This window comes from Pelodiscus sinensis, chromosome 19 (assembly GCF_049634645.1).
Source record: "Pelodiscus sinensis isolate JC-2024 chromosome 19, ASM4963464v1, whole genome shotgun sequence".
Classification (NCBI taxonomy): Eukaryota; Metazoa; Chordata; order Testudines; family Trionychidae; genus Pelodiscus; species Pelodiscus sinensis.
Window position 1 is genome coordinate 2,909,837 of NC_134729.1, and position 27,099 is coordinate 2,936,935.

The 27,099-nt window shown below is 63.0% G+C and overlaps 2 protein-coding genes across 2 annotated transcripts; both read right to left on the reverse strand.

The window, feature by feature from the left end:
• Positions 1 to 604: 604 nt before the first annotated feature.
• LOC142818924 (inhibin beta C chain-like) lies at positions 605 to 4,608 on the reverse strand. The gene is made up of 2 exons (XM_075901791.1): positions 3,380 to 4,608; positions 605 to 2,478 (listed from the first exon to the last, which is right to left on the reverse strand). The coding sequence occupies exons 1-2, from the start codon at positions 3,744 to 3,746 to the stop codon at positions 1,766 to 1,768; spliced, it is 1,080 nt and encodes a 359-aa protein (XP_075757906.1). The 5' UTR covers positions 3,747 to 4,608; the 3' UTR covers positions 605 to 1,765.
• A 13,223-nt stretch (positions 4,609 to 17,831) lies between these two features.
• LOC142818925 (inhibin beta C chain-like) lies at positions 17,832 to 24,558 on the reverse strand. Its single transcript, XM_075901792.1, has 2 exons — positions 23,988 to 24,558; positions 17,832 to 19,886 (listed from the first exon to the last, which is right to left on the reverse strand). Exons 1-2 carry the CDS (start codon positions 24,313 to 24,315, stop codon positions 19,153 to 19,155), a joined length of 1,062 nt encoding a protein of 353 aa, XP_075757907.1. The 5' UTR covers positions 24,316 to 24,558; the 3' UTR covers positions 17,832 to 19,152.
• Positions 24,559 to 27,099: the final 2,541 nt, after the last annotated feature.

Here is a 27,099-nt window from a genome sequence, read left to right on the forward strand (position 1 = left end):
TTAAATATCTCCAGAGAGGGAGATTCCACCACCTCCCTTGACAATTTATTGGGCCGGCTCCGGTTTCAGCCTCTGCAGGGGCAGGTGGCGCAGGGGGACTTGCTGGGCTGGGGGACCTGCCCTGGGAGCTGGGCTGAGGCCTGACAAACTCGGTCTGTGCACAGGCTGCCGAACTAGCCCCTGCTGAGAGCGACAGAGTGCTGCCACCCTGGGGGCTGGGACCCAGAGCAGGCATGTAGGGCAGGGCCCACTCCCTGTGCCCCCTGCCCCCGAAGGCCCTGCCCTCCCCATAGCCACGGGGCTCCTGCTGCAGATTTGGGGGGGGGGGCTGGAAAACGGGGAGCGGGGCTGCTTGAGTCACTGGGAATCGGCCCTGAACCCCTCACCTCAGGCCACCTGTGTGATGCTAAAGCCGTTGATCCGAGCTGGCTAGACTGGGGCTGCAGGGGGGGGAGTGAGGGGCACCGGCAGGGCTGGGGGGCAGGGCTGGGGGGCAGGGGCTGTGGGTCGGGAGTGAGGGGCACCGGCAGGGCCGGGGGGCAGGACTGGGGGGCAGGGCCGGGGAGAAGGGCAGCATATTTCAGGACAAAGCCATGTCCTGCTCCATGTTTTCACCTGTTTATTGGCAAAGTTTCTCAAAATAACAAAACCAAATAAAATAAAATAAAATAACTTTGTACAGAACCACGAAACGAAAATACAAACCGGCAAACTCGGTCCCAGGCTGCTGAGCAGGGCGGGGCAGGGAGCCGGAGGCGGCTTCCCCTTCCCTGGGCACCCTGCTCGGACCCCGGGGCGGTCCCGAGATGCCGTACAGTAAACACTGCCCGATGCATTGAACGCGTCTGTCCCACGGCAGCCGAACGGCCACAGTGACACGAATCGGCCCCGTGGATGCGGCCAGACCGCAGCGTAAACCCAGCTGGGTCGCCGATGGCTGCTCCCGAGCGGGTCACAACTCCGTCAGCAGGCCCAGTGGCCGGTGCCCGGCCTAGAGGTGAGGCCAGACTCCGGCCAGAAACCAGCGATTTTCTCCTCTCCTCCCGCCTCGGTGAACTGACCAGACCCTCAAGACCATATTCCACGGGAAACTTGGGGGATGCAAAATCAGAGCTGCACAAGGCGCCAGAGTTCTCAGGGCCGGTCCCAGCTGTGCCGTCAAGTCCGGCTCCCTCCCACCCGTGAGATCCCCAGACTCACTCCCTGGAGGATCGCAAGAACCCAGCTGGCTCGGTTGGAAAAGTGCTGGGTTTTGGGGCCCCCTGGGAAGGGCCCCGGGAACCGGCCAGTGGGGAAAAGGAAAACTCCACCCTGGGCATTTGGGGCCAAAGGTTCCTTTTCTGGGCGGGAAATGGCAGGTTCTCTGACACCCCCCCCCCCCCCCCCCAGCAATTGAAGTGTTTTGGGTGAGAACAACCCACTCTTTTGTTGGCAAAATTTTCCACCCGGCTCTGGAACGGCCCCGCTGCGGTGGCCGCGCCGTGTGCTGCGGGACGTTGGCCTCTGGCCAGCCCGGACACCTTTCCCCCAGTTGGCACCCGGCCTGGTTTCCTCTTTGCACACTTGTGCAGCCGGTAGGTGCGTGCGCACGGGGAGGGGGGAGCCAGCCGCTTCCCCCCCCAGACCGAGAGATGTGCTGAGCATCTTCCCGGACCCAAACCCTGCCCTGGCATCTACCGAACCGCAGCCTAGGGCAGGGGGGCAGAGCCAGGAGCAGACCCCCACCCATCTCTGGGGCAGCTGGTCCCCCGCCCCACGCTGCCCCCTAGCTGCACCCGCAGGCCTCCACCACCATGTCCGGGATGTCGGTCTTGACGATGTTGCTGTTGCGGTCGAAGTAGAGGATGGAGAGGGGCCGGCGGCGGGTGGGCACGCAGCAGGACGTCCCGTCCGCCCGGTGGCTGTGGGCCCGGATCAGGCTGAGGACGGCCGTGTGCGAGGAGGAGGCCATGCCCGGGCTGCCGGCCACGTGCGCCGGGCAGTGGCCCACGCAGTAATTGATCTGGTAGCCGTCCGGCTTGATGATCCAGTCGTCCCAGCCGATGTCCCGGAAGTCCACGTAATAGTCCTGGCGGCAGCACAGCTTGGCGTTCTGGTCGCAAGCCAGGCTGCGCTTGGCCACCCGCCGCCCCGGCTCCTGCACCGTGGCCACCAGGAAGGGCTGGGGGGCGGCGGCGGCGTGGCTCCCGGCCGGGCACCCGTGGCACTCCAGCTCCAGCCTCAGCGTGGGCTCCGGCCCGTGGAAGAAGGCCTGCAGCGTGGGCCGGAGGGCGAAGGGGCGCCAGCCCCCCGTCTGGGCCTCCAGCTGCTGCTCGCTCAGCAGCGCCCCGGCCTGGGAGAGCCGCAGTGTGGCGGGGGGCCGCCCGCGCCGGGGGGCCGGGAGGTAAAGCCACAGCTCGGCCTGCAGGATGTGGACGTCCCGGCCCGGGTCCCGGCTGAACTGGAAACGCAGCCCCGTCCGGGAGGGGGAGGGGAAGTCTGTGGGGAGAGTGAGGCTGTGAGTGGGGGGGACCCTGGCTCCTGGGGGCTCCTGCCCCTTCCCAGCCAAGCCTCCAGTGCACAGATTGGCTCTGCCCCTGCCCAAGAGCACCCATCCACTGGGGGGCGCTCTCTCTCTCTCTGCCCCCGGCAGCACCAACCTCTAGCGCCCCCCGCAGGAGAACCCAGCAGGGACAGCAAAGCCAAGCCCCCTTCCCCCAGCTCTGTGCTGGGCCCTCCTGTGGGGGGATGGGCAACAGTGGCTTGGGGGGGCGACACCCTCGGAAATAGAGTCCAGTGGGGGGCGCTTGTCCTCCACCCCCCCGCCTCTCACTAGCAGTTCTGCCTGCACTGGTGCAGGGGGGGTCCCAGCGCCCGGCTCTCCTCTCACGCCCCCCCCAACTGCGGGGCCCCTTGAGTGGCCATGACACCCCCTGGTCCAGAAACCGCAGCCCCCCAAAGATCCATGGACCAGCCCGGCTGGGTAAAGTGACTCACTGAAGATCCAGAGACAGAACCCAGGAGTCCTGGCTCCCAGCCACACCTCCCGTGCCGTGCTCTAACCACTAGACACCGCTCCCCTCCCAGAGCTGGGGACAGAACCCAGTTCTAGTTCCCAGCCCTTCCCCTGTGCTCTAACCATTAGGCACCTGTCCCCTACCACAGCTGGGGACAGAACCCAGGATTCTTAGTTCCCAACCCTCACCCCATCCCGTGCTCTAACCACTAGACACCACTCCCCTCCCGGAGCTGGGGACAGAACCCAGGAGTCCTGGTGATGCTGCCGCACCACCCAGTCTTTCCCACCCCTGGGTTGCCTTTGCTGGTGTGAAGCCGCTGGCTCTGTCCCGCTCCCCGTCCCAGCTGTGCCTCCCCCCCGCTGTCCCCCTGCAGCACCCACCTGTCTCGGCGAAGCTGATCATCTCGTAGCTCTGCTCCTCGGCCTCAGCCTCTGGCTGCCTGTCCCGCCAGCCTTTGCCCATGTGCAGGCGCCGCAGGGCGTTGGCGACGGCCCCCCGGGGCACCGGCTGTGTGATGTTGGGTCTCTCGCTCAGGTGCAGCTTCTCCAGGATCTGCCGCTTGGCCAGCTCGGCCAGGAAGGGCCTCTCCGTGCCCGGCTCCAGGGGGGGCATCCCGCACGAGGGGCACCCCGGCTTCCCTCCTCCCTGGGCCGAGCAGCCCCACAGGAGAGCCGAGGCGGCAAGGGCCAGCCAAACCCTGGGACGCTGCCCGCTCCTCTCCAGCCGGGCGCCGGAGCCAGGCGCCATCTAGAGCCGAGTCCCGGAGAGGGGTGGGCACAGTGGGGCAGGGACGGAGCCAGGCGCTCAGGGTCTGTCTCTGCACGCTGCCCAGCCAGCCTGCGTCCTGACGTCACGCCCGGGCGGCCTCGCGCAGACCTGCCATGCAAGGAGTCGCTCGCCAGGCGCCGGGGTGCTAGGAGCTGAGACCGGTGTGGCTCACCCGAGGGAGCCCGACTCATGGTTCTGCTCCAGGTGCTGCCCGGCCAGGCTCCAGGCACCTGTCAGTCACAGAGGGAGGCCCTCCCTTCCCGCTGGCTGCAATTGGCCAGGACCTGGGGCCCCAGGGAGGCTGCTGGCTGGGGAGGGGCAGGGATGGGGGGGGTCCTGCTGGGAATCGGGAAGGTGCATGATGCAAGAAGGGAGGAAGCTGTGCTACCCCGGTGGGGGGCACGTGCCAGCCCTGTTCTGATAGATCCAGCGTCCTGAGCTCACCTCCCCCCCCCCCCCCGACACCGCAGGAGGCTGCGGGAAACCGTGGTCTTGGTGCTTCCCCCAGGGCGTAGCCTGGTGCCCAAACTGGTGCTGGGGGCAGAGGGCATGGGGATGGGCCACCGGGCTTGTCTTTCCCTGTCCGCCCCTTGCAGCCTGCAGAGGCCACTGCTCACTAGACCCCCCCATCCACAGCCGCCCCACAGCAGTTGCCGAGGTGGGGGGCACAGGGTGGGGAGGGGTGGAGCTGGGGCTCGTGCCCAGCTCCCGCAGGGTTCCCTGCCTCCCGGCGCCCTGCTCCCCAGAGGTCTCTCGGCCCCGGATAAGCCAAGGAGCAGCCGTCGGCTGCTTTCCCTCTCTGGGCAGTGATGCCGGCACCCGCTGCGTTACCGCCGTGCTGGGCCCAGGGACGGCAGGCCAGAGCCGTGTCCGGCAGCCAGACTGGCATGGGGCCTTTCCGGGGGCATGGGGCTGTGGGGAGCGGGGGGGCAGGAGTGGGGGGGCAGCCAGGGGTGGGGACTGCAGGGGCTGGGATGCCGCCTTACTGCCCGGCACACGACTCCCACTCAGCCCCACTGGGCTCGGCCGGGGAGGGGAGGGAGTCACGGCCCAGCCCAGCCCGGCACAGCTGGGTTTGGGGTCCATTTCTGCTCCCCTGCTCCGGCTGGGAAGTAACCAGTCAGCCCAGCGCCCCCTTCTGGCCAGGGAGGGGTGGGGCGGTCGCAGCACGTCCCAGAGGGGGCGCTGCAGTGCAAGGCATGTCCTCATGCCCCATGGGGGGGGCAGGCGGTGAGGAGAGCGGTTGGCCCGGCAGGGGCTGGAGCACTAACCCGGACTGGTTCCCGCCGGTCGGGATGCGCTGGCAGCGCCACGCCTCGGAGCAGAGCCCTGGCTACTTGGAGCCGGGGCCGGGGGCAGCGGCAACGCGGCAGGTTCACCAGGCCGTCTGGGAAAAAGCACCCACGTGGCATGATGCAAGCGCGGGGCAAGGGCCGAAGTCTGCAGCCGGCTGGGCCCGCTGGCAGCCCCGGCTCCCAGAATAGCCCAGGAATGTCAACAATGAGTAATGGGCCTGGCACGGGGCATGCGGGCTGCGCTGGGCGCTGGGCGGCCCTGGGGGGCCTTGTGACTGGTGCAACTCGCATGGCACAGCCCCCCGCAGGCATATGGGGACACACCCGCCCTGTGCACATGAGGACATGCACTCGTGCACAGGGGTACATACCCCCCCACACGCACACGTCCTTGAGCACAGGGGGGCATGCCCACACACACGCCCAGGAGTACAGAGAGGCACACCCATGCACAAGGATACACATACCCATGCATATATGGCACACACATGCCCATCTGCACACACAATCACGCACACGCCCATGCTCACACAGACCCCCATGCACACACATGCCCATGTGCACACGGATACCCATGGACACACATGCCCATCTGCACACACGCCCATGCACACACCGACAACCATGGACACGCGTGCCCATCTGCACACACGCCCAGGCATACATCCTTGCGCACATGGACACCCATGCACACGCGTGCCCATCTGCAAACACACCCAGGCATACATCCTTGCGCACACGGACACCCATGCACATGCATGCCCTCCCCAAGGTGGGGTTCTACGTATGGGCACATGCGGCTGGCTCTGGGCCTGGCCCGGTCTGGGGAAGGAGGACCAGGGAGGTTCCCGGTGAGGTCTCAGGCCAGCTCCGGCCCAGGTTGCAGGCTGACCCGGGGGCGTTGCACCCTCTGCTCACCGGAGAACCCCACCTGCCCCTCTGGCAGGCTGGGAGCGGGGTCCTGTGGCCGGGCGGGGGAGAGGCTGGCGCCGGGCTGGTCTCCCTCTCGCTGCCCCCCCTGCGGCTGAGGCTGAGACGGCCGCGCTCTGCCAGGCCGCGCCAGGCCCCACTGGCCTTGGGCCGGGCCAGCGGGCTCCGGGGCGCCCCAGCCACGCGGCCCGGCCCTGCCAAAGGGCAGGGGAGAAAGTAGGCCAAGGGTCGGTACAGTATTTTGAGAGCCCCGGCGCGTTGCATAAGGGCGGTTGTTTATTAAACTGTTCCAAGAAAGCAAAGCTCGCGGCCCCGCCTGGCACCGCAGCGGGCCGGGCACTGGGCGCCCCTGCCCGCGGCACCTCGCTCGGCGGGCCCCGGAGGCAAGGAGTGGCTAAAACTCTCCCCGGCGCCCCCCGCGACGCTGCCTGGCCCTGCGCCACTCCTCCGACGGCCGCCTGGGCGCGCTGATGTGCCCGTCACCGTGGCATCGTGGCGCCGAGCGCAGCAGGGCGCTGAGCCACCCCCAGCCCTGCAAGATGCTCCAGGCCCCCCCTTTTCCCCAGGGGTCCCTCGGAGCAGGGGTCCTCCCCCATTGCTGCTGAGCTGGGAGGAGCCGATGCCCCAGGGCTGGCGGTTGGTAAATGCATTGCTGGCGCTGCTGACTGCAGGGCCCTGAACCGGCCACACACCGGCTGCGGCTCCCCCAGATCCCAGACCTGTCCCAGGCTCGGTCCAGCCGCCACCCCCTCTCGCCCCATGGAGCGGTGTGGGGCAGCAGCACGCACAAGAGACCGACCCCCCCCCCCGCCTGCCTGGCTCCCCCCCGATGACCCACGCGGGGTCCCCCTGAGCCCCTTGTCTGCTGGGACCCCCCCTCTGTGCACCATGCAAGGCCCAGCCCCCTCTCCCTCCTGCCCCCCCTCCCCCGGGGCGGTCTCTCCTGGGGCACTAGCGCCACCTAGCAGCAGTGCAGGGTGCAGCAGGCGCTGTGACTCCCGGCCTGGTTTTGCCCCCAGAGGGGCCAAGTTACAGCCCCAGCTGCAGCCGCTCCTGCCTCTAGCTCTGCCAAGGCCCGGGGGCAATCCCCCGCCTGTGCCCGGCCGTGGGGAAACCGCTGCCCTCCGCACCCCCTGGTGCAACGCCCGCCCTCGAGCTGGCCCCCATCACGGCAGCGTCCGTGCCCCCCCAGGGCTGCTGTCCCCCTGCTGTGTGTTGGGGTTCTGGGATGACGGGGGGCAGTCTCCAGCCGGGTCGCTTTGCCCCAGGGGGCGGTGATCCCCCTAGCAGCAGGGCTGGCCCTGGGGGCGGAAGCAACTCAGAGAGGGGGCTGGGCGGGGAGGGACCACATGGGAGTGAGTCTTGCCCAGCGTGAGAGACAAGGTAGTGGCCTAGGGGCTTATCTGCCCCCGGGATCCGCCCTAGCCCTGAGCAAAGCTCTCGGCTCTGGGGCTTTACGGGCTGCCTCTCCCTCCGCTGGGCTTCCTGGCAGCCCCTCCTATCAACAGGAGTGTGGTGAGCAAGACACGAGAAATCATCCTTCTACTCTGCGCTGATTAGTCCTCACTTGGAGTGAAACATACGAACGGCCGCACTGGGTCAGACCAAAGGTCCATCTAGCCCAGTATCCTGTCTGCCGACAGTGGCCAGCACCAGTGCCCCAGAGAGGATGGACCGAAGACAAGGATCAAGCGATTTGTCTCCTGCCATCCCTCTCCAGCCTCTGACAACAGAGGCCAGGGACACCATTTCTATCCCCTGGCTAATAGCCTTTTATGGACCTAACCGCCAGGAAATTATCTAGCTTCTCTTTAAACTCTGTCATAGTTCTAGCCTTCACTGCCTCCTCTGGCAAGGAGTTCCACAGGTTGACTACACGCTGTGTGAAGAAGAACTTTCTTTTATTAGTTTTAAACCTGCTCCCCGTTCATTTCATTTGGTGTCTGTGACAGGGCGCTCGCCCTGCACTGGCCCTTTAAGGGCAGACCCCGGCCTGAACCAGGGCCGGGGAATTTAGCCCAGCTGAGGCTGTACTAGCCCATTAGGGCCCAGCTGGGCGCTATAATAGAGGATGGGCTGCTGCTGTGAGAGGGAAGCAGTGAGAACCTGGCTGCTGAGGGAGGAGGAGGCTCCCTGGAGCTGGGGCAGGGCTGGGGAGGCCAGGCAAGGCTAGGGGAGCTCTAGCCAGCAAATCCCCAGACTGCAGGGCTGGAAGGAAGGCCCGATGGAGGAACATCGACCCCCGGAAGGGGGGCTCAGAGACAGACTTGGGCACTGCCGGAGGGCAGTGTGGCGAAGAGGACGCCGCAGCCGGGAGTAAAGAGGGGAGACACCACCCCAGAGAAGGCACCTTACCCGCCGAGGGAGCCAATTCCGGAGGACAGACGACAGGGGGTTACGGTGGTGAGTGCACCCACCCCCTCACAGTGTCCTCTAGTTCTTCTATTATGGGAACTAATAAATAACTTTTCTTTATTGGCCCTCTCCACACCACTCATGATTTTATAGACCTCTATCATATCCCTCCTCTTTTCCAGACTGAAAAGTCCCAGTTGCTCTAACCTCTCCTCATATGGGACCCGTTCCAAACCCCTGATCATTTTAGTTGCCCTTTTCTGAACCCTTTCCAAGGCCAAAATATCTTTTTTGAGGTGCGGAGACCACATCTGTACACAGTATTCAAGATGTGGGCGTACCATAGTTTTATACAGGGGCAGTAAGATATTCTGGGTCTTATTTTCTATCCCTTTCTTAATAATTCCTAGTGTTGTGTCCAGTTCTGGGCACCGCATTGCAGGAAAGACGTGGAGAAATCGGAGAAAGTCCAGAGAAGAGCAACGAGAATGATGAAAGTTCTAGAGAACATGAGCTGTGAGGGGAGGCTGAAAGAATTGGGCTGGTTTAGTTTAGAAAAGAGAAGACTGAGGGGGGACACGAGAGCAGTTTTCAAGTATCTAAAAGGGAGTCACAAGGAGGAGGGAGAAAACTTGTTCTCCTTGGCCTCTGAGGACAGGAGAAGAAGCAAGGGGCTTAAACTGCAGCAAGGGAGGTTGAGGTTGGACGTTAGGAAAAACTTCCTGCCTGTCAGGGTGGCCAGACACTGGGATAAATTGCCCAGGGAGGTTGTGGAATCTCCGACACGGGAGATATTTCAGAGCAGGTTGGACAGACGCCTGCCAGGGTGGTCTAGGGTGCTAGCGTGGCCCACGCACCTCATGGGGGCGGGTCACTGTCCCCTGGAGGGGCACATGACCCACTTACAGCGAGAGACAAGAGCAAGAGAGCTCCACAGCCTAAGCTGGGCACCAGCTGGCTTGACAGCTCAAGTTGTAGATCAGGGCAATAATTTTGTGCTGGCCACTTCGCACATTTTTGAACTGGCCCGGGGCCAGTATATTTCCGGGTTCCCCACCCCGGACAATGATTGGTCTAGGGGTGAGGGAGTGCCTTTGCCCCCACCCTAAGTGCCCATGCCCCGGTGTGGGAGGAGACGTCCCTCACTCCCCTGCCCCTAGGCCACTTAGGGTCTGGGGGTGGGGGAGCACACGAAGCCTCCCCCCCACAAGCAGCGTGCTGTGCTTCAAAGCGCCACGTGCTCCTGGCTGGGTGGGAGGAGGCTCCGTGCGCCCCCCCCCCCCCCGCAGTCCCTAATGGGCCTGGGGGTGCTGGAGCAGCAGGGCCTCCGTGGGCCAGATCCACCCGCCTGGCGAGCCGGGTTCAGCCCACGGAGCCCCCTTTGCCCACCCCTGCTGTAGAGTCTCCCGCACTGACCTCCAGAGAGCCCAGGGTCTGTTCCATTTGGTCCTGCCAGGGCAGGAGACTGGATTCGATGACCTTTTGGGGTCCCTTCCAGTTCTAGGATTGCACCCCCTGCAGTCCCAGCAGCCCGTGGAGTGTGGCTCCGTGTCCCCCTCCAGGAACAGCTGGGCACGGCCATGGGCCAGTGCAGCCAGTAAGTTGATGGGGGAAGGAGCAGCTGGTGGTTTGGGGGGGTTGCAGGTTTGAGTCCAACAATCTGTCTTGGGGGGGGGGGGGGGGTTACCCCATTTGACTGACTTGCATCCCTACTGGACTTGGCAAGGTCCCCTTTGTCCTATAGAGGGCTTCACCCCCCAGGCCAGTGATAGGGGTGGAGAGCAGATGGGGGGGCGCCCGCATAGGGCAGAGACTGCAGGAGGACTGGGGTCTGCTGGAGCCCTCATGCGGGGGGGGGGGGGGTCAGAACCAGTGTGAGGGCGCAGTCGGGTTCCCCCCGATCCTGCACCCCCGTAGCAGCCAGAACAGTCTCCACCCACCAGCAGAACTGAGAGGGGGTTACTGATTTTTCCAGAACACAGCCCAGCACAGACGTGAGGTGGCAATAGGAGGGGGGTGAGGCCGCCCCAGACCCCATAAGGCGGGTGCCTGAGCCCCTAGTCTCCAAGCCCCCTCCTTAGGCGTCTCCATCATGTTTCCAGCCCCAGACTCACTCTTCCTCCCCCCACGTCCTTCCTTTGTTCCAACCTCCTTCCCTCTCTCCAGTCAGAACCCGTCAGGCCAGTGTCTGGTCCCCGTGCTGGGCCGTACTCACAGACAGGGCCCGTAGGGGGCAGCCCAAGCCTAGTGCCCAGGAAGATGCCCCACTACATCCCAGTGAGGCAGAGGGGGAGCTGGTGGGAGGGGGCTGAAGGCCAGGCCCAAGGGGACCGAGGCGTCCCCAATTAGCTTTTATCCCAGAAGCAGGTTGGCTGCAGAACGCGGTCCCCTGTACAGCTGGAGCAGGCCAGAGAGGGTTGTGGGGAAACTGAGGCAGGACCCGCCCCCGTCTGTCATGCAAAGGGGGCTCCTGGCTTTCAAAGCACCAACCAAACTCCTGGGCTGCCCCGATCTCGCCCATGTGTGGCGCCCCCAACGCAGGGTGGGCCGGAGCAGAGGAGGGGAGATTTTGGCTGAGAACGGCGCCCCCCTTTGGAAAAGCTGCCCGGGACCCGGCCTGTCCCTGCAAGCAGAGGGGACGGCGTCCAGAAGGGGGAGATTGGCTCAGCCTCTGGGCCTTTCCTCACTGTGCCTGGTGACTATCCCCGCTGGGTAGAACAGCTCCAGGCCCCGGTCGTGGCTGCCCCTCAGGCCCTGTGCATGGGAGGCCGGGGCCGGGGCCAGGCCAGACACCCCCCCGCTGGCGGTGAGCAATAGCCACGTCACCAAGCCAGAACCCAACTTTTTCCAGCTAGAAACCGGCGCCGTGCAGGATTCCCACCCTGCCCCCGACTCCGGGCTGTGCGGAGACCCTGCGCCAGCCGCCGGCACCAGCCCCTTGGACCTTGGCAGCGAGCGGGGCTGTTGATCTTGGCCCACGGAGCGTCTAGAAGCACCGAGCAGCGCCCAGTCCCAGGCGGTGGCAGCCACACGGAGCCAAGCACAGAGTCCAGGGCAGCATCTGGCCCAGCCTGGCTTATTCTCCACCCCAACCCCAGGGCCACGCTGGCCTGGCGGCCTCCCCTGCATCTGGCTCCTGGGTCTGCAAAGCCCCTGGGAGCGTGTGACAAAGCGGGGATTGTGTAGCGGAGACGGGACGTGGCGGGGATTGTGTAGCGGAGATGAGGCGGGACGTGGCGGGGATTGTGTAGCGGAGGCGGGACGTGGCGGGGATTGTGTAGCGGAGGCGGGACGCGGCGGGGATTGTGTTGCTTTGTTGTGCTGTGTGTGGTTCCTACTCTCCAGGGCACGGGGACACTGTCTGGAGGAGGGGGGTGACTCACTCCGGAAGTGTATTCGGCCTCTCACACCGGAGGGCCAGACACAAGAGATAACAATTCCGGCCAGGAAGGGAGACAAAGGGTCAGAGGTGTGTGTGTGGGGGGGGGGGCTGATTCCAGGCTGGGGGGCTGGGCGGGGGGCTCAGCTGGGCTAGGAGGGGAGAAGGGGCTTAGAGCAGGAAAGGGGCCCGGGGCCCTTCTCGGCGAGAGGAAGGACACTGGCTGCTCTGGGTCCCGGCGCCAACACGGATCCGGTGCTGCCCTGTGACCCCGTGGACCAATAAACCTTCCGTTCTCCCTGCCGCCTGAGAGTCCCGTCTGGCTGCGGAGGGGGGTGCAGGCCCGGGGGCTCCCCCACGCTCCGTGACAGAGTGAGAAGTGCTGGAGCGAAGGGACAGCAGAGCGTCTCGACGCAGAACGGTTGCGGGCGCGTTGGCTCCGGGCTGGGCCAGGCCAGGTGTTCCCCCAGGGCTGGCCTGCAGGAGCCATGCTGAGCCGAGCCAATCCAGGTTGCGTGCAGGCAGCACACTGAGATCGGCCTCTGCCCTCCACAGCTGGGAGAAAGCTCCTGTTTGAAGCCCTACTCGTCTGCCCCACAGAGCCGCGGGTGGGGGGGCTGCTGCAGCCGGGCCGGGCTCTGCTTACGGAGTCACCGGTTAGCCCTTTACCTCCCCACTGCATTCCAACAGCGAGCGGAACCATCCTTCTACAAACAGCTGCCGTGCCCCACCCCAGAGATATGGGGGGGGAGGGGGTTATCCCGGCTGGTAAAACCCCTCCGGAACACGGACACGGTGATGGCGGCTGCTCCTGGCTCTGCCCACGCCCCCCCAAGCCGCCGTGTCCTTTGGCTTCCGTTATAGCCTCCTCGTTGGCCTGGACAGCAAAACGCAGCCCCCTTGGGTCTGACTCAGCCGGCACGGGAAGCGCGCGAGGGCTATAAATACCCCGGCCATATGCCTCGCCGGCTGGCCGCGGGGGCCTGCGCCGCGCACCAGGGCCCCCCCCCTTTGGGTAGAGACACTGGGGCTGGGAGAGGGAAGGTTGCTGAGTCCTCTGCCCCCCTCTCTTGCACGGTCCAGGCACTTCCCACTGTCTCTTCCAGTGCACCCTGGCTGGCCGCCGGGCACGGCTCTTCTCACCCCGAGCACTTCCCCAGAGAAAGGCCAGGATGGGGAAACTGAGGCACGGGCAAGGCACTGATTTGGCTGAGGTCAGCAGCAAAGCCAGGGATAAAATTCGGGCGGCCTGATTCCCAGCCCGCTGACTCCCGGAAGGGAAGAGGCGATCGAACGCTGGTGGCAACGGGGGCTGGACCGGCTGCCTCCAGGGAGTGAGGCTGGGGTTGGCTGGAAGGGAGGAGGGTGAACTCTCCCCTGGAGGGCTGGAAAGGGCGTTAGAAGCCTAGAATCCCAGGGCAGGCAGAGATCTCAGGTGGCAACGAGCCCAGCACCCTGCTAAGAGCAGGGCCAGCCCCAACTCAATCAGCCCAGCCGGGAGGTAAAAACCTCTGGAGATGGAGAATCGACCCCTAGGGACCCACCCCACTGCTGCACCCTCCTAGGGAAAGAATGAAGCTGCTATTGGAGAATGCAGGTATCGATCCCACGCCTTCGCGCACGCTACCCTTGGAGCTAATTCCCCATGTCTAACACCAGTGCTGCTGAGCCGAAGTCTACCTCCCACCCCCCCCCCAGCTGGGGTGGCTGACTATTCAGGAATCTCTCAGCCCACACTGAGATGCGGCCACCTCTGGGGTGGGGCCCAGCGGCGACATGCACAGGGCTCTGCGTCACCGAGGAGCCGTGGACGATTCGGGTCTTGGTCCCTCTGGCTGATGCTGCCCCAGCGCCCTCGAGGCTGTGTTGCGCAATGGCGAGTGCGCTTGGCCACGGGGAGAGCCGGGATTCGAGGTTAGGCCCACGAGCCTCTCCCAGCACCGGGGGCGCAGCGGTGGGGTGGGGTTGTTTGGTGTGTGAGACGGTGACACCGGGCTGCCGAGATCTGCGCTGAGCCCTCCTCAGGGGCCTGGGAGGGACTGTCTGATAGGAGCAATACCGGGGGCGCTGAACCTGGGTCTGCAGGACCCTGGCTGGGGGGGGGGGCTTGGTGTTTCCAAAAGCTGGCGCTGCGGTGGGTCTCCCCAGTGTCTCTGATGGGGCATTCACCCCACACCTAGCCCACCCCCTCACCTGAGGTTCCCCTGTGCTGCTGGGCTGGAAGCTCTGGCCTCCCCCGGCCAAGGCGCAGAGTTGGGGTCACAGCCCCGTGCAGAGCTGCACAGACACAGAGGGCTCAGCTGCTGGCCCTCGACGGCCCCCAGGAGCCCAGCCTGCGAAGGGGACCACCTAACCCCAGATCAATCCCTCTTCCTCTGCCTTACGCTGAGAAAGTACACAGAGTGCTCCTCTCCTTCTAGCGAAAGAGAGAGGTGCGCAGCGGAGCCTCTCCCCAGGTAACAATGATCTGCACTGGGTTTGAGAACCCACAAAAGTGTTTTCATTAAGTATCCAAAGCAGGATTTAAGTGATCACAAGGGAAACCAGACAGATCAAAGCAACTTACTAGCCTAAAATAAACAAAACAAGCCAGCTCAGCCTTATATACTAAGAGAGATAATTACAGATCGTATGTCTCACTCTAGTCCTGATTTCAGGTAAAACCTTTCAAGTCTGAGCTGATCTTTTCTCAGGCCTGAGTCTACCAGCTCCTTGTGGGTCCTCTTAGGGTGGGGAAGCAGTTTCAAAGTGCAGCTGAAAACGATCATTGATTGCTTCCCATCTCTTAAATAACATTTCCCCAGGGTGGGAAGTCTGTTCCATTCGCCCCATCCCAATGGAAAAATACAGAATTCAAGATGGATGCCAGCCCCACATGGCATGGTCACATGGCTTTGTCAGACCAACCACAGTTTGGGCTCACAGGACAAACCAAACCAATGACAGCTTGTTGTCTTGAGCACTGGGCCATTAAGTCCCTTAAGTCCCACTAATGGCTTTCACTAGAAGCCCTAGAATTAATCAAAAAGGGTTACACGTCCTGTTTCTAACGTCACATACACACAAACAGAATCCACACACCCTGGGGATCACGGGCTTTTGTCCTGCTTGACATAAAGCATATTCGAGTGATGCATATTCCTATTCCAAAGTAGATTTCCATAAACATATGAGGACAAAGCATTACAGGGGACTTGGTAAACCTGTCTCAGATCCCAGGGTTTTGGCAGTGTAGACCCAGCCGGTGGGAGGGGAGATGTGACCTGACCGTGGCCTTCACGGGTCGCCAGTGTCTCATGGGCTGCGTCCGTTTCTCCAGTGCGTGGGGCCAGGATCTCAGAGGCTCTGTGAATCCCGTAGCTGGTAACCACGAAAGCTAACCTTGGAAGCTTTCAAACGGGGCCTGGTTCACTCTCTTAAAGCGCCTCTCTGGCTCAGCCAGGCTGCACCGGCCTAGCCGCTCTCTGCCACTGAGCTGCTGCAAAACCCTGGGCAAGTCCCTGACCCCTTCCCTGCCTCAGTTTCCCCTCCTAATCTTTGCTGAGCCGGCAAGCCCTTTGGTGCCCGGCCAATGGGGGCCAGAGGTGCTCCTGCAGTAATAATCAATCGGTAGTCAGGCGAAATGCTCGTAACGCGCCAGCCCGGCCCTTAACTGTATGGACGAGTCCGTGTGCCTCACGGGGCCACTTCCCAGCGGAGGCAGGGTCGAGGGCCCATGTTGTCCACCCACGGGGCCCTGGGTGGCTTGGCATGGGATCCCCCCCAGCATCCCTGGCCCAAAGACGCTGTTTGTTGAACAAACACAGACAGGGCGGGATGAATCAAAACACAACATCCCCTCGGCTGTGCGCAAACACGGCCTTGGGCCCCAGGTGGCATTGATCTGCTGCGCGGTTTGTGCTTTGCCTATTCAGGGCCTCGGCGAAAGCCAGCTTGGCCCAGCTTTGCCCCCTGGGGGTCTTACCCGGGGTGCTGGCTGGTTGGGGTGCAAGTCCAGTCATTCTCCTTCTTGCCCTGCCCCCTGCAAGGGGGTTGCTGGAGGCACAGGGGGACACTTGTCCCCTGGCACCTTTGCACCAGGTCAGCTGCAGCCTGGAGAGCCCAGGCCGGGGGCCGTTGTGACAGGTGTCAGAGAGAGCCAAGCCGCGCGCCCGTCGGATTACATAACGGGCCCGGTGCGTCGGCCCAGCCAGAGGAACCTTTGCCCCTCTGCAGCCACCACACACAGACATGCCCCCCCCCCCCCCCGGCCCAGCCAGATAAGGGGCCATCCCTGTGGAATCTGCCTTCGATTTGCTGCCATGGGCCGCGGGGTGCAGCTCTCAGTGGGGGGAGCTTTGGCACCAGGGGCTGGCAGGCAGCAGGGATGGGGCCTGTGTGCACGGAGCTGGGGGGGGCAGGGATGGGCTAGGAAACACCCCCACCCGGAATGAGGTGGCAGCACGAGTCGGGGTGAAGAGAGGAAACTCCCAGGGAATGGGAATTCAGGGGGAAAGCGCGGGGCTCGCCGGAGGGAACGCTCCCCTTCGGAAGTGTCTCGTCTGGACAACGCGGCTTTTCCCCGAGCCAGCTGGGCCGCTGAAATGTCCCCTCTTCAGAGCCCCGCAGAGACCCCGGCCCGCTTGCCGGCCGCAGCTGGGAACTCAGCACAACGGGGGGCCCTGGGGATGGCTCTCCCCACCCACAGACGGTGGGTGACGTGTTGTGGATCTTCCACGTTTTACAAAGCCGAGCCATGCAGCTTCACCGCCCTCCGATGGAGCCCTGGCACCCACGTTTCCCAGGCCCTGGGGGGGCCAGACCCCAGGGAGAGACTTGACCCCCTTGGAAGCCCTGCAGCTGACAGGCTGGCGGTGTGGTCCCGGAGGCGGAAGGGCTGACCCCCGAGAGAGCGTGGCCCCCCGAAAAGGGGCTGTGGCACCGGTGGAGGCGGCGCAGGCCAAGCGCGGGCACGACCGGTGAGTCTGTGACCCACCCGGCCCACCCGTTGTCCAGCCCTGCCCCCTGCGAGCAGCTTGTTCCCAGGGCTGGAGGTCTCCGGCAAGGAAAGGCCCCCCGACCCCCTGCTGGGAACGGTGCCGCCGTCAGGAGAAGGCGCAGCCCGGGGCGAGCTGGGAGCCGAGGACGGGAACCCCGCGGCGACGGGCCTGCGGACCGAGCCCCTGCGGGGGACCCTGTCCGATCATCTCCCCTTGGGGCCAGCGTGGGACCCGGAGCCGAGTGTCCCTGAGCCGTCCTGCTAGCGGCGGGCTGCCCTCCGGAGCCTGGGCAGCCGGGTCAGGCCCTGTCTCGCCAAGCGGAAAAACATGGGATGGAAGGCGCTTGTTTGGCCAGCTCGCCGGCGCTGAGGACTTTTGCCCCCCAGCGGGCTTGGCACCCTCGGAAGGCTGTTTGGGGGCATGGACGCAAGCTGGGCAAGCGGCGATTGGCTGCAGCGCCGGCCACCCCTGCTACACCCCCTCCCCACTCCCGGCGCAGGCCCAGCTCCCCAGCCCTGCCCCTCCGAGGCTGACCCCCGGAGCAGAGGGCAAGAGCCTGCAGCCGGGGCTAGCAGATCCCAGGTCGTCTGAGACACTGGAGCTGGCAACGCCAGGCTGGGGACCAGGGCGGGCCCTGGTGTGCTAGGCTGAGCCTGCTGGGGAGTGGCGGGGGGGCGCTCTCTGCATCCCCGATGCCACAGTGGGTTCGTGGCCCCATGGAGGCAGGCTGACACCAAGCTCAGCCCCTGGGACTGCCCAGTGCTAGGCACGGCCCTGCTGGAACCTGGGCCCCGGCTGGGTTTGGAAACTGGCCGCCAGTCTTCCGGGGATGGCACACAGCGGACGTTAGAGCAGCCGGGCCGGTGGCCAAGGGGGGCGATACCATGCCTGTGTAGCTCATTAACCTGCGGGTTCCCTTCACTCTCGCTGGTGGGTGCGATCCCTAGAGAAACGCCAGAGAATGCCCCCGCCGGGCCCAGACCTGTGCCATCTGGAATCTCAGCTAGCCAGGGCCACGGGCTTTTTGGTTGCCTTGCACCACGGCGGCCCCCGAAAGGCGTTGGGGCAGGCCTAAGCCCAGTGTGTGGGGATGGGGAGGGACTCGCGAGCTGGCCAGGAGGCCACGCACACAGATACAGCCTTTTATTGACGACACAGGCTGCTCGGGCAGGCGTCTCAAAGGGGGCAGAGACGCCGGGCCACCTCCCTCCTGTCGGGACCGGCTTGCCCCAAAGCACTCTCCTCCTTCCGCAGGACTCGGCGCATGCCAGCCGGCCTCCGGGCTGCAGCTCCGATTCGGTTCCAAGTGGCGGGGCGGGACCCCCCGTTCCCTGCGGCAAATCCAGAGACCCTAAGGCTAGAAGGGCCCCTTTGTGACCGTCGCGTCTGCCCCCTCTCTGGGGAGCTGTCGATCGTTCCTGGAGCAGAGCTTTTGGAAAATCATCCAGTCCCGACCTCAAAACGGTCGCTGATGGCAGATCCCATCCCGCCTCTCGGCCCTGGGTAAATTGTTTCAGTGGCTAGTTACTTTCCCTGTTAAAGCAACAAGGAACCCTGTGGCACCTTACAGACCGAGGGTATGTCTACACTAGCCACCCTGGTTCGAACTAGGGTGGCTAATGTAGGCATTCGAGCTTGCAAATGAAGCCTGAGATTAAATATCCTGGTCTTTAATTGCATGTTCCCGGGCGCCGCCATTTTTAAATGCCTCGTAGTTCGAACTACCTGCTACATGCAGCACGGGCTAGGTAGTTCGAATTAAAGCTCCTAATTTGAACTACCGTTACTCTTCATTGCAGGAGGAGTAACAGTTAATCCGAACTAAGGACTTAGGTCGGATTAACTTCTGACTGCCACGTGTAGCCACGGGCAGTCAATTCGAACTAAGGGGATTTAAAAATGGCGGCGCCCGGGAACATGCAAATGAAGCCCGGGATATTTAAATCCCAGGCTTCATTTGCAAGTTCGAATGCCTCCATTAGTCACTCTAGTTGGAACTAGGGGGCTAGTGTAGACATACCCTAAGGTGCCACAGGACTCGTCAACCTTTTGCAGGTCCAGACTAACACGACTACCACTCCGATACTTTCCCTGTTACGAATCTACACCTCATTTCCCATCTGAATTTGTTGGGCGGCCTCCTCTCTGACCCTGCCCGACATTTCTCCCGGTGGTCCCTGAGGGCTGGGAAGTTTGCTCCGATTTCCCCGCCGGACAGGTGTTCACACTGCAGAACCTGCCGCTGCCCAGGGCCCCGGCTGGCGTGGCCAGGACGGGTGGGCGCTCTCCTGGAAGGGGCGGAGGCCGCTGGGCGGGGGGAGATTGCTGTGCCTGCCCTGTGGGGCGAAGGCGCTTGTGTACCCCACGCGCGGCAGGGGGGGCGTGGCGAGGGGGTCTCTGTCGGGTTCCCGTTCGAGGGAAGACCCGCGCAGCGCCGCGGCAGTGGGCTAGGTGCACCCGCAGGCCTCCACGATCATGTCGGGGATGTCGGTCTTGAGGACGTTGCTGTCCTGGTCGTAGTAGAGCAGGGAGAGGGGCCGGCGGCGCGTGGGGACGCAGCAGGAGCTGACGGTGGCCTGCGCGTCGTTGGCCCTGATGAGGTTCAGGATGGCCGTGTGGAAGGAGGCGGCCAGGCCGGGCATGCCGGCCACGTGCATGGGGCACGGGCCCGTGCAGTAGTTCATGCGGTAGCCCTCCGGCTGGATGATCCAGTCCTCCCAGCCGATCTCCTTGAAGTCGATGAAGAACTGCTGCCGGCAGCACGTCCTGGACTTGCTGTTGCACTCGGCCGCCCGGCGGCGAACACGGTGCCGGGGCCGGGCCCGGGCCTTGGCCACCACGAACGGCCGGTGAGAGTCACTGCTGCTGAGGAGCCGGGCGGATTCGGGGCTCCCTTCCCGCTCCAGCTCGGCTGTGAGTTGCTGGCCGCCTTTGCTGAAGAAACTCTGGACGGCCGCCCTCACCTCCACGGCAGCCCAGCCGCCTCGCTCCCCCGCCAGCTGCCTCCTGCCGACCAGCGTCAGGTTGGTGTCTCCCGGCTTGGACACCAGCAGCTTCGCCGTGACCCGCCCGCCGGGGGCGGCCAGGAACAGGTGCATGTCGGCCTGCAGGATCTGGATGCTCCGGTCGGCGTCCTGGGTGAAGCGGAAGCGCAGACGCGTCCGGTTGGAGGCGGGGGGCCCTGCGGAGAAAGCAGCCAGGGGACCATGAGGGAATGAAGGCCCTGACGTCTCCTCGTTCATGCGGGGCTCGGCAGGCATTAGAGGGGGGCAGAGGTGTCCTTTCTATTGGGGGTGCGGGGGAGAACAAGAGACCGCTGCATTTTGAGCTCTAAATGCCAAGCACAGCCCCAGGGCAGCGGCGCGGGACTCCCTTGACCCTGATGTGCTACAGCTGGCAAGGCCCCTCTGCCTCCAGGCTCACTCCGCTGAAGAGCGGCCGAATCTAGGTCAGGCTGTTCATGCTGGTGTCCTGGTCAAATTGCAGCTGGGTTCATTCCTCGCTCCTTCCCTCAATTCCTTTCACCAGGCCAGCTCCTCAAACAACACGGACTTTAAGGAAGCTACATCGGAGAAGGACCTGGCCCGGGGCGACGTCCTGCTGCCTAAATCGCTGTGCCGTGCTACTGTGCGGTTTTACCCCACCCCAGAGGCAGCTGCAGTTCAGCGGGGGACGATGTGACCCTGGAGCATGGCTGCTGGTCTGAGATGCCATCTTGCATCTCAGAGGGTGGGCTGATGGGTTGGGCATGATAGATGCCCGTCCCCTCCCTGCAGATTCTCTGGCCAGGCCTGAGGGGGGGATACAACCCATGATGGAGGGCCTCTGGGCTGGGAGGTTTAAGAACGTAGCATGTCACTCCTTTGGTGACTGGGCTCGGCTGCCCCACACCTGCCTCCGCGGGTCACAGACACAATGCTATGGAGGGTTTCTGGCCAACAGCTCCCCCCACAGGCAAAGTGATGCCCCTGGTAAAATACACAAGGGCCATGCCCCGCAACAGCCTTGCTGCCACACTGTGCCCAGCCAAAACCAGTACCAGCCGCCTGCGCCTACGGCCAGCCTGGGCCGCCGCTGGCGAGCTGAACAGGCGGGTGCTAGTGAGTCTGTGGGTGGGGGCCTGCCCGGGGAAGAACAGAGTTTCAGGAAACACAGCTGTGGAGTCGGTAAAGGGTGGTGATCTCCGTCTGGCGCTTGGCAGAGTGCTAGTGGCCGCGGTGCTATGGGGGCGGGAGGACTTCACTGGAAACCCAGAGAAAAACCTCATCGACATAGGTGCTAAAGACACAATGCAGGATCTTTTGTGAGGCTGGGGGGGTGTCAGCCCGGGGGGAGGGGTTGAATTCCACACTGGGAAGTCACCTTTTTAATCCCAAACACCTGGTATTTTGGCTGGTTAGGCTGATCTTCGCCTCCTCCCCCTGAGACCACTGTGCATTAGTGCTGCTGAGAGAGCGCAGGGGCCGTGTTCCACCGCAGAGGTGGCTGAATTTCCATGGGAGGAGAGATGGCTCCAGTTTCATGCTGGGATATTGACGGGTCCCATGGCACTTGCACACCCAGCAATGCCCTCTGAAAATGGAGCTGCATCGGGGGGGGGGGGGGAGATGGCAGCTGTTGGACGGCAGCACCCTGCCAGGTCAGACAGGAAGTAGGGAAGGAAGAGCATAGGGTTGCCAGATACTTTCACAAAAAATCCCAAACATGGTGGGGAAATTGGTTGAGCAAAAAAAAACACCGAAAACAAAAACAGGGGATCAAATGTGTTGAGCAAAAAAAATAAAATAAAAAGGTCACTGTGCCTTTAAGTCCCCCCGCACCCCCGCCAGATGCAGCAGGGGAAAAACATCTCTACTGGCCTTCCATGACAGTGGCCACTAATACTGGACTGTCCGGGTAACCGGACACCTGGCAATCCTAGAAGAGCATGGCTGTGTGTATGTGTGAGCACGGAGGGAAACCATGCCACTGGCTTTCCATCCGATCCCAAACTCAGCAAATCTAGCACCCCCCACTCACTCCTCAGAGTTACCCGAGAGCCTCTCCCATCTAGCTTTGGGCTGGTGCGTCGGAGGAATGCAGAAAGCAGTGGTTCCCAACCTTTTTTATACCGGGGACTGGCAAACCCATTCACAAACTTTTGGCGAACTGGTAACACACTATTTGCATATTTATTATGCAAATAATGAATATGCAAATATGCAAATAAAAATGTTGCCAAAAGCCCAGGTCCCCAGAGACCCCCAGTGCCAGCCCTAACCCCTTGACCCTGTTTATTCCCCGGCTGCTTTCTTGCCTCTGATCTGCAGAATTAGGGAGCCCTGCCGGTGGAGATACTCCTGTGCAGCTGGGGAGAAGTTCACACAGAAAATTGATATCCGCTACCAATTATTGTGGATGATTTACGGGACTGAATTAACTCCCAGGGACGCGGGGAAAATTCCAACGGCGCCTTCGCTGCCTGCCTGCCCTGATTCTAGGGAGAGCTCATCTTCCCTGCAGGCTTTGGGACAGAACAGCCCCAGCCTCGGGGCTCCAGGCCCGGCCCTGGCTGCCGGAACAGCCGTCTGCTGCCCCCCACGCGGTTCCTCCAGCCCCTAGAGCTGCCATGGGCCAGCAGCCAGAGCCAGGCCACACCCCGGCAGTTGGGAACCGCTGCCGTAAAGCACAGTGGAAAGCTCCCATCAGTGAAACAAAAATGAAACTACACCAAAGGCCATGTTCACGGCTGCCTTCACGGGGCCAGCTATTTCTGCTCCATGGCTGAATTCTCTGTGCCTGTGAATGGGACCAGCCCTGGAGACGTTGATGGACTTTCACCCGTTTATGCCCGCAGAGAATTTTAGCTTTATGGAATCATTAGGGACTTCGCGGGGTCAAATCCAGCTCTCTCAACTTACTGGGAGACGGGTAGCAGGTCCTCTCCGTCTTCTAAACTGCCCAGTTTTTTTAGCCTCGTCTCACAGGTCAGGTTAAACCTTTGATCGTTTTTCTGTTGCTCTGCTCTAGGCTTTCTCCAGTTTATTCCCACCTTTCCTAAAGCGTGGTGCCCGGAACGGGTCGCTTGGCGCCCGCTGAGGTCTCATCAGTGCCAAGTAGACATACTGGCGTGTTGGGCCCCCTCCGAATGACACAAGCCGTTTTCGCAGCTGCATTGCCTTGTTGACTCACGTTCAGTTTGTCATCCGCTCTCATCCCCACCCCCCACCCGGCTCTTTTCAGCACTACGGCCACCTCCCCAGTGCCTCTATCCCCGGGGTTAGCGGTGCGTTTGGGGTTTTTTTCCCCTGCCCAAGAGAGGCACTTTGCCCCCGTCTTTATTGAATTTGATCTTGTTGATGTCAGAGCGATTCTCTGCTTTGTCAAGGTCATTTTGAATTCTAACCCTGCACGCCACGCACACCGGGGTGCGGCCTGCCGGTTTTCGTAGCATTCTCCCCACTCCGTTACCCAAGTCATGGATGAAAATACTGAAGAGCTCCGGACCCAGAGCCCCTCCCAGGGTGACCAGGAACCACTGATAACTACTCTCACGGGCTTATTCCCTGGGGAGCGACTCAGCGATTTCCATTGCTAATCCCGGGATGGGGTTTGCTTTTCCAACACCATGCACGGAGGGTGACTTTGTACACGACAGGGGTAAAACATCCCTATGCAGAGCTCTAAGTAGGTCCCACTTGGAGGATGTCTCCTTCCCTTGATGTCAGCGGGGCTGGCCCTTGGGGAGCGCGGGGCCCGGGACATCTCTCTGTCTTCGTCCCGGAACTTTCCCCACACCACATCTCTCTGTCTTCGTCCCGGAACTTTCCCCACACCACCTCTTCCCTCAAGGCCCTGCCCCTGCTCTGCCCCCTCCCCGCTTTGATTCCACCCCTTCCCCAAAGCACATCCCCAGAGCGGCCAGGAGGACTAGGGGGCAGCGGGGGTCAGGCCCTCCCCCACATTCATTGGCAGTGGCCCCAGCCTGCTCCGTCCCCCGGCTCCCAGCCGCGTGACTGCGCTTCCTGCTGCCGGTGGTGAGTGCGGGGACGGGTCCACCCCTTCCCCCAGATCCTGCAGATGGGAGCCAGGGGAGCAGAGTGAGCTGGGGCTGGGTGGCTCCACTTCCCACAGTCGCCGGCCCCCCAGATCCCTTTGGGGGATGTCCCTTCCCTTGATATTTGGGACAGGACAGCTCTTGATATGAGCACCCCTTCTCCTTTGCAGCCCCCCTCCCAGTCGTGCCTCCAATGACCCATCAGGAGTCTTTTCATTCTGCATGCGCCCCGGGAACCTTACAGACCTGGCTCAGCAAAGCTGAGAATCTCATACTCTTGCTCATCAGTCTCGGGGCTCCGGCTTGGCATCGGCAGGATGCTGCCCGCGCCCGCGCGCCCGCCACGCAGCCTGCCCAGAGCCGTCAGGAGGCCCCCACTGGCGATGGGCTGGGTCACATTGGGTCGGTCCTTCAAATGCAGCTTGGCGAGAATGCTTTGCTTTGCTAGCTCGACGAGGAACGTCTTCTGCAGCTCAGGGTCCATGGCGGCCATCTCGCACGCAGGGCATCTGCCTGCCTCAGGCTCAGCCATGCTAATGAGCATCCCGAGCAGCAGGGCTTGCATGGGGCCCATGGCTTTCAGATGCCGGCCTCAGGCACAGCGCATGGGGATCTCACAGGCTGTGGTCCTCAAACAGGGCAAGACCAGGTGCCCCCACAACAACGCAGCTGGGTTCCCGGCTGGAAAAGGAGCCACTCAACGTCAGTGCCGGGAAGGTAAACCTCGAAGTGGAGGCTGCGTTTCCCTGTGCCCGTTTCACAGCCCGCTCCTGGATTACTTGGAAGTCTGGTTTCCCTGCCTCTGATGCAAATATTGGCTGATCCCAGCGCAGATAAACATCCCTCTGATCCGGGTCTGTAGGACACAGATTGTGGCGGTGTTAAGGTAGACCTGAGGGAGAGGCGTGTTTGGGCTCCCACTGGATCTGGCTGGGTGTTGGGGCTTAGCAGCCAAGATAGCGATAATAATAATAAAGCGAGAACGTGGCTGCTTCGGGACCGAGCACGAGTCAGCGCCTATCACGTCTGTATTGGATAGTGACTACCCATGTCATTCAGTGCGGGACCTGTTGGGCCTGGCGCTGCACAAGTGCACCCATCCATTCCCAGCCCCAAGGCCCATGCAACCCATGTATGGCAAAGAGTCGTTGGCAGGCCGCAGCATGCAGGAGAGGGGAGTGGGTGGATCTAGCCGAGCCATTCCCTAATCTACAGCCCGTTGCTGGCACGGCGCGCGTGGTCAGAGGCGGAACGGGGTTGGGATCCAGCAGAGCTGCGTCGCCAGCAGCCCCTCGTGTAGACACAGGCGGCTGGAGCGATAAGGGGAGAAGCCACGTCCACACGCGGAACACTGTACGTTGGTACAGGGCCGTGTCTACGCTGCTGGGGCACAGCTCTGGTGCTATTGCAGAATCACTGTAGTGCCGTGGGGTAGGTGCTTCCTACAACGGATGGAGCAGGTTTTTCTGTTGCCGTAGGAACACTTCCCTGAGTGGCGGTAGCGGTAGCAAATTCCACAGCAGTGTTGCTGGGCCTACGCGGGATGTTAAATTTAAATTAACTGGATCATTGAACAGTTGATGCAATTTGCATCGACTATTCGATTACCGGTAGTCGATAAGCCTCAGCCTTTGGAGTGTATCAACAGCCCTTGCTGTGGGGAGCACGGGGCCAGCGGGGGACCCAGAATCCCCTGCTGACCTCGGGCTCCATGTGGCGCGGCCACTTTGAAACGCCGCGTGGAACCCAGGCGCTGCTGCTCTTTCTGCTAGAGACAGCAAGGGGGGTAAGCGACTAGTCGCCTGGCATGTCGACTGTCAGATAGTCGATTAGTCTCTCACATCCCTCGTGCCTGCCGTGGAGCTATGACACTCCCCCCCATACTGTATCTTACGCCAACCTCACTTTTCAGAACAGACCAGGCCTAGGCCTCAGGCTGCTTCTGCTGGGCCCAGCAGGATGGGAGATTTAAGGCAGATTCTAGCAAATTTTGCTGGAGAAAGAAAATCAACCAGCTTTTACGCAGCCAGCCTGAGGGCAGGGCAGGGCCTTGGGAGAGCTCGTTTAATTTTTTCCATCAAAACAGATTTCTGACCAAAAAAAATCACTTTTTGACCAAAATGACTTTTTTAAAATTCTGGTACAAAATAATTCTGTTTCTGGTGTGTGTGTGGAGGGGGAGAGGCGATGGGAGCTGGTCCAGCAGGAGGTGTGGAACAAGGGGGAAGGTAGAGCGTTGGAGTAGCGAGGGTTGGGGGAGTATTTGGGTCTCACATTGGGGAGTGTAACAGTTAGGGGGCTGGGAGTGGGCGTGGGGCACTTTATGTGGAATGGGGGGCTGGGCGGTGGAGGCACTGGAGATGGAACAGTGGGGCGGGGGGATGGGGGCACTGGAGGTGGAACGGGGGGCTGGTCGGGGGGGTGGGGCACTGGAGGTGGAACGGGGGGGTTGGGCAGTGGGGGGGCACTGGAGGTGGAACGGGGGATGGGGCACTGGAGGTGGAAGGGGGGGCTGGGTGGGGGGGTGGGGACTCTGAAGGTGGAAGGGGGGCTGGGCAGTGGGGGCGGGGCACTGGAGGTGGAAGGGGGGCTGGGCGGGGGGGTGGGGGCTCTGGAGGTGGAACGGGGGGGCTGGGCAGTGGGGGGGCACTGGAGGTGGAACGGGGGACTGGGCAGGGGGGTGGGGCACTGGAGGTGGAACGGGGGGGTTGGGCAGTGGGGGGGGCACTGGAGGTGGAACGGGGGGGATGGGTGGGGGAGTGGGGGCACTGGAGGTGGAGGGGGGGGCTGGACAGTGGGGGCGGGGCACTGGAGGTGGAAGGGGGGCTGGGCTCTGGAGGTAGGACGGGGCGGGGCTATGCGGGGGGGGGGGTGGAACAGTGGGAGGGGCCGGAGCATGCAGGGTGGAACGTGGGGGGTGTTGACAGAGCCTGTGGGCGGGGCCCACCTCGGGGGCGGGGCTTCTCCGCACATGGGCAGTGCGGGCGCTCGCGGGCCGGGGCCCTGACCCCGCCCCTTAAGGTGGCGCGGGGCCGCCTGGGCCCGCGGCGGGCGCGTCTCTCGGTTGCCCCTGGCAACGCGGCCCGGCCAGGCGGGCTGGGCCCTGGGGCGCGGCGCGGTGACGTAGGCCGCGCGTAGCGGTGACGCAGCGCGCACGCCGGCTGGGGGAGGGGCCAGCAGCTTCTTTCCTTTTTTTTTTTCTTTCTTTTTTTTCTTTTCCTCCTTTTCGGTTTTTTTCCTTCTTTTCTTTTCTCCGCCCGCCCCCGGCCCCCCCCCGCCCGGCTCGGCCCCCCCCGCGGCACCGCCCCCCCTCAGCACCCCGCCCGGCTCGGCCCCCCCTCGGCGCCGGCCCCCTTCA